The 7,057-nt window shown below is 44.0% G+C and overlaps 1 protein-coding gene across 1 annotated transcript; it reads left to right on the top strand.

The window, feature by feature from the left end:
* Positions 1 to 3,162: 3,162 nt before the first annotated feature.
* On the top strand, positions 3,163 to 4,963 carry LOC143016716 (melanin-concentrating hormone receptor 1-like). Its single transcript, XM_076171180.1, has 2 exons — positions 3,163 to 3,220; positions 3,622 to 4,963. The coding sequence occupies exons 1-2, from the start codon at positions 3,163 to 3,165 to the stop codon at positions 4,641 to 4,643; spliced, it is 1,080 nt and encodes a 359-aa protein (XP_076027295.1). The 3' UTR covers positions 4,644 to 4,963.
* The last annotated feature ends 2,094 nt before the right edge of the window (positions 4,964 to 7,057 follow it).

Raw genomic sequence — 7,057 nt, forward strand, 5'->3', positions numbered from 1 at the left:
ACAACAAGAACACAGAGCTGTTTTCCTCCTGCCCTTTGTTAGATATGTGTTTGTGATGAAGTGGAACAGAGATGGAAAATACAAAAGAAAACCAAAGAGCAAAAACAATTCAAGAACAGTGAAATGAAAAACTACTTACAGAGCCGCGGAGAAGGCCCAGACGTTCAAGTGCTTCGCTTGAACTTGATTAAGTGCTACACGGATCATAACACATCATGATTTAATGGCATCAGAGAGATTTGTATGGGAGACTTTCACAGAAAACACCACGCTATCAAACTCAAGCCAAGTGAGAGGGAAGGAGTGGTGGAGTTCCAGGGTCATCCAGATCGTTTCTGCTCCTCTTTCCTCCACTCATTCCTTCCTCTTGTCTTTCTCCACGGACCCTTCAGCTTTCAAAGCCGTCAAAACAACTTGACACCGCTGAGTGTAGGAGGATCAAACCTACGCCACTTAATAAGCACTCCAGTTAATAGGCTGTAATTTAAGTTTAAAAGTTGAGATTTAATCATTTATAATGTGAGTCACACGCTTTGGCTGCCAGAGAATCTGTGTGCGGGCATCAGTCACCCTGCAGCACATCTCAGCCATCATCTGAAGCTAATAGAGGTCTGATCGTGTCTGCAGATACAGTATGTGACAAACTAAATGTTCTGTAGCTTCCATGAAATATTATGTTCAGTATGTCTAAGGCTTTAAAAACCAGGGAGTCGAATGTAAAGTCAGGCAGGTTCACAGAAGCGCTGTGCAGGTTTGTACACACTGGACGCTTGAAACGATGAAAGGTGCAGCGGCTGAGCGACTGAGGAAGAAAAAGAGAGAAAGAAAGAGAGCGAGTGAGGACTTACATAGTCCCTGGCCCTGAGGCTATTTCTCTCACTGTTGTCAGCTTCAGTTAAACTCCCCTAAAGGAAGCAGATACACACAGCAGAAGCACACACGATACTTCAGATACTTCATATCAATCTGTTCAGTACAATCACTTATTTCAAGTATATAATGAATCAGAACAGAGCTGAAAGGCTGTGTGTGTGTGTGTGTGTGTGTGTGTGTGTGTGTGTGTGTGTGTGTGTGAGTGAAGTTTCTGCTCTAGGCAAGAGGAGACTTGGAAGTAAACAGACAAACAGATATTGTTCATATATTTTGCCCCCTGCCCTTCGTCTTCCTCGCCTTCCTCGCCTTACTCCGGCTGCAGCAACAGAGTGATTGGCCAATTTATGCAAGTAAGTATCTCATCTAAGCTGTTAGAGAAAGGCCCTTATTAAAGTTTGAGCACAGGATCCTTCCTGGCTGAGACTGAACAGCTGCACAGCTCACAGACAAGAAACTTTCAGAGTGGAAATTTAATTTAAAAAAGTGACAGTCTATTAATTTCACATACTTTTTTTGACAGTGTGTGTGCAGCTCTAATCTTCAAAAAAGTATTTACTGAACCAACGCTACAAAATGTGTGTGTGCCCCATTAAAGGATAAGATAAGATAAACTTGTATTCCTCCCAGACAGCAAAATGTCCATTTATTATGGCTGCTGAGCAATAAGAAACAACTCAATGATTACTTGGCTGCTTCGTCCCGACTTTATGTGCTTTTTTTGCCTTTTCACTGTTTTTTTTTGGTGGAAATTTGCTTTGGTTAGCCATTTATTACACTGATTGCTCCTTTGTCAACCACAGAGATGTAATAGGCTTAAAGACCCTCAAACGTACAGTGATTGGCTAACAATGCGTTCCACATGAAGCCCATTCAGTAAAGTGTCCTGGTTTGAAACCTAGAAAAGTGAACATTTTGCTCTGCCTGAATGAAAAATCTATTGCAGTTCCCAGTAACAGACGCCTCCTGTGAAACCTGTGGTAGTCCTGACATCGCAGACCTGCATCTCCAGTAAATGGAAGCAGACTCAGGAGAATGCTGGACATTTCCAACCATTGAATTGTCAATCTTTGCTACAAGAAGTTTGGAAGAAAGGGATGTTTCTAATCTTTTGAGGTGATGTTATATATGAAATAAAGCAAGTAACGATAACAAAGTGAGTAGGAGAGTAGACTGAACTGTCACAAAATCCCTGCTTCCAAGGCGAGCGAGGGGAAAGAAACGGGCTGTAACAAACAAATGGGAGCATTATTTGGCAGGCTTGGATGCGTTCAATGGTCAATGAACATTTTATGATTTTATACCTTATACATTTTGCCAAATAAAAAGCATCGCTGTAAAAACCCTCTGGCAAACAGGATGGCTGATTTCTGTTCTATTCTATAATTCATTTAAAAACCTGTAAAGCAGACAAACACACTGAAATTCAATGAAAAGAGGATGAAGGGAATGTTCCGGAATCAACTTCTGCTAAAATCGTTTTATTTCTAAAATAAACATTTTCTCAAACAAAACTGTAAACCCAATTTGCATACACATATTTTCATCCAGATCAACCATCTTTTTATAATTAATTTCCTGGAAAATCCTCTTTCCTCAGGTGTCCGGCCGGCCAGATCAAAGTAGTTATGTCCATATGATATTTAATTAGAATATTTGTAGTCCTCACACGTATTGCTTCTGTTACTGAAGAGGTGAGAAGCTTCCCTTAGTAAGGACACACACACACACACACACACACACACACACACACACACACACACACACACACACACACACACACACACACACACACACACACACACACACACACACACACACACACTGGCAGCTGTCCTGTCCTGTCTTGTCTCACACCTGAGCGCCGCCCCATCTAGTAGTGCGTAACTCGCGTAAATGAAAGCGGTGATGGATTCGCCTGTGAACTTCGCAGGAACACCTGCTGAGTGCCACACACACACCCGCACACACACACACACGCACACACGCACACACAGAGTTATGCAGTGTTCGATCAGCACTTGTTTGATGTCAGCCAAGTGGTCACAACTCCGGAGAGAGAGCACACACACGCGCGTATCGTAGGAGTGTGCGTGTGTGTGTATCAGTGTAGGCAGGGAGCGCGCCGGGCTGTGTGTGTGTGTGTGTGTAAACCAGCCAATTGATCGGCTCAGCTCACGGAGAGTGAGCGGGACGCGGCGGAGCTTGTGTGACAGCGGCGCTGCAGCAGACACACACACTTGTTGATACTTTGATCCTCTGGATTTCTGAGCTCATCACTGCGCCTCACACATGGATTACTTCAACGATTCTAATTATTCTCTCGGTGACGCCACTTCCACACCAACAGGTACGGTGATTGAACTCTTTGATCCACTTGGAATAATCAATACGTCGTCTTTTTTCCGAGTTGATACATTCTGCAGGTTATGAATGATTACTTGTAATACAAGATATTTAAAAAGAAAAAGGTGCGTTTGGTTGGCTCTCTTGTTGTCTCCCATCAGGTGTGTGTGTGTGTGTGTGTGTGCGCGCGCGCGCGCGTGTGCGCCGTGACTGACTGTTAATGACATCAGTGCAAACTTTGATATCTCTGTGGGATATTGTTTCTGTATTGTCAATAATTGTTCAGTAGCTTTGGTGCCTTTCTATATGTCTTTAGTGATTATCTGCCTGCTTGGTTGATAGTATCCATGACAACATACAAGCTGCTATGTCATAACCCCCCCCCCCCCCCCCCCCTGTCTCCAGCTGCTGATGGGTCGTCTCACTCCAGCGCCGTCCTCCCCGTCATCTTTGGCATCATCTGTTTCCTGGGCATCATGGGGAACTGTATTGTCATCTACACCATCATGAAGAAGACCAAGTGCCGTGCCAAGCAGACGGTTCCAGATGTGTTCATCTTAAATTTGTCCATTGTTGATCTACTTTTCCTCTTTGGGATGCCATTTCTAATCCATCAGTTGCTGGGCAACGGTACCTGGCACTTTGGAGAAACAATGTGTACTGTCATTACGGCCCTTGACTCTAACAGCCAGATAGTGAGTACATACATCCTCACTGCCATGACTCTCGACCGCTACCTGGCTACCGTCCATCCTATCCGCTGCAACTACGTCCGCACGCCCTGTGTGGCTGTGTTGGTCATCGGCCTGGTGTGGGTCCTCTCCCTGCTCACCATCATCCCGGTGTGGATGTACGCAGGCCTGATGCCTCTTCCCGGTGACCTGGTGGCCTGTGCTCTGCTCCTACCTAACCCAGCCACTGATACCCTCTGGTTTACTCTTTACCAGTTCTTCTTAGCATTTGCTATACCATTAGTCATCATCTGCCTGGTGTTCTTCAAGATCCTCCAGCACATGTCCACCAGCGTGGCCCCTTTGCCTCCACGGAGTTTGAGGGTGCGCACCAGGAAAGTGACCCGAATGGCAGTGGCCATCTGCTTGGCTTTCTTTGTCTGCTGGGCTCCTTATTACATCCTCCAGTTGGTCCATCTGTGGGTACAGAACCCAAGCGTAGCTTTCTCTTACGCCTACAACATAGCCATTAGCATGGGCTACGCTAACAGCTGCATCAACCCTTTCCTCTACATTATCCTCAGTGAGACGTTCAAGAGGCAGTTGGCCCGGGCCCTTCGCCCCGTGAATAGAAAATTCCGTGTGAACCCGAGCACCACGGATGGCGGCAGCGTGAATGTGAGGATGATACCACAGGGGGCTCAGCAGGGGTCGGCTTCTGAAGAGATGCTACCGCCTAATGTCAATCAAGAATGAGATGCTCTGTGTTCAAAAACTCTGCATGAGTGGCATGACAGCACAACAGTTCTATGTAAAAGAAAATCTGATGTTCAACAAAGACAACAAGCAAAGAGCACATTGTAATTATACACACAGCATGAACACACACTTTCAGAGGGAGGTGAATGTAAAGGACATGGTCTGCAAACACACAAACACACACATTCACTTCATGCCGCCTTGCTGTGTGGACTGCTGTAGGTCGGACCTGAATTGAAGATTCTAAGATGCAAAAGTTTAATGAAGGAACTTATTATGACTACTTCTATGTATAAATGCACAAATGAACTCTCAGCTTTAAAAGCATTGCGGAGAGTATTTCTTGTTATTATAATGTCATCTTGTCTATTTCTGTAATCCTGGGTGACTTTTGATGAGTGTTCTCTCATCTGAAGGGCAATGAAAATCCTGACTCACTCTTACCACAAAGACTTCAGTAATTATTCGTTGATGAATTAAAGTAAAGGGAACAGCAAACTACAAAGGAAACAAAGGAAACCAAATGGCTGTCAGGGGAGAGAGAACAGGTGAGGGTCTGAGGCCAGCTCATAAAGTGAATATCTCTCTCCCTGACAACACAGGAACCTCAGAGGCTCACCTACCTGGAACACCCTTGAAGGCAGAGCGAGGAGCCTGCAGACGGGCCGTCACAGGCTGTCACTCTCTCCCACTGCTGACGTGTCAAGATTTAAATACTGACTCTCAAACCCTTCAATTATAAATGATGAGTGGAAAGTGCCAAACAGTGGGAAAGCATTTTGAGAGCTGCAAGTCACAAAACAAAAGAACTATCTATGGGAGGTGCTGCATCTTCCAGTTAATGTTCTCATCCCAGCAGCGATTTGTCACAGAAATGCATATTTCCGTGGGTGTAGATTGTGTGTATGGCGTCTATACGAGCTGCACAGTGGGGCCTGGATCATTCAGGCTACATTCAATCATTCTGCTCCTTACACTCAGCACATTTGTACCCTAAAGAGAACAAGCAGCCTGTGGCGGTCATTACGCAAAACAAAGCAACAAACAATGTCTGGCAGCGATCGGACACGGCAGCAAAGTCATGTGGTGACAAGAAGACCAAGTCTGATCTAGCAAAGGACTAAAGATCAATCATGACTCAATGTGTTTCTCAAACTTCTTCTGTTAAGGCTCCAGGCTTCTGTTTACAAAGCCAGGGGAAGCTTTACACACGCAGCATCTCTCTATAGATCTGTTAGCAACATGTGCTTCCAGCTTTAAAAATCTTCTGTGGAGAGAAAGAGCTTAGAGGCATTGTGATAACTTTCAAGACCATTTCAGAAATTCCTTCAAACTGATGGAGAGGAAATATTCAGCATATTGCTCATGTTGCTCATGTGACCCTCATCTGCACACCAAACAGCAGTAGCACATTTCAAGGCAACCTGCAGCTGTAAATGACATCAACGGCTCATTAAGTGCTATAAGTTTCACTGTGGCAGTTGTGTTACGTACGTTTGTGTATCAGCGGTGTGACAAATGAGTTAAGTGAGAATTGTGACGCTACATAACTTTCAAATGGAAACCTCAATGTACAGTAGTCGTCAGCAAATTTCACAACTGTTATTATCATTGTCCCTTCTTTTGAGTGCTGCTCATGTGAAGCACTCTGGGTTGCATGTTCTGTATGAAATGTGATTGTATAAAAGTAATGAATAAATGTGATTTGATTTGTACGTAGGTGATGTAAGTGCTGTTACATGTTTCCATCCTGACGTCGATGTTTTCCTTAAAGTCAGCACTTTATTGTCACAGTCTCCTTTGTCTGTTATGTGGAGGTGGATGGGATCATCTTAAAGGTTTGTTGGTGACATTTGACCTTATCCTATGTGAGATATACCTTAGACTACAGTCTTGTGTGCACTACTCTTATTAATAATAATATGACCAATCATGCTGCTTATACCACTACTAATAGTACTGCTGCTGTTACCATGCCTACCACAGCTACAACTATCAGCATCATCACTCCTACTAGTACTAATACTACACAACTACGTTCTAACTAAGTTCTATTATCACTATTAGAAATACTACTATTGTTATTACGACTCCTACTCCTACTGCTACTGCTACAGCCTCGCTCCACATCAGGCAGCTCACAGCCATCACCTCTCATTAACTCAGCTGCAACATCACACAATTATTAAACATTCACAACAACAAACACACAACAACATCGTTCTGCCAACAGGGCTTATAAATAATTATTCTGCATAAATTATAATAATTGGACAAAAAGGAATTTAAATTGTATAATCACAAAAGTGCCACTGCAGGGGAATTCTACTGTGAAATAACACAAAGGTTGACTCAGGCCTGCTTCTCTTCACATACAGAACGCACATGACACCAAGCTGCACAGGAATCAG

The sequence above is a fragment of the Genypterus blacodes genome, unplaced genomic scaffold (assembly GCF_046128005.1).
Source record: "Genypterus blacodes isolate CSIRO-AG114 ecotype Tasmania unplaced genomic scaffold, CSIRO-AGI_Gbla_v1 ptg000240l_1, whole genome shotgun sequence".
NCBI lineage: Eukaryota > Metazoa > Chordata > Actinopteri > Ophidiiformes > Ophidiidae > Genypterus > Genypterus blacodes.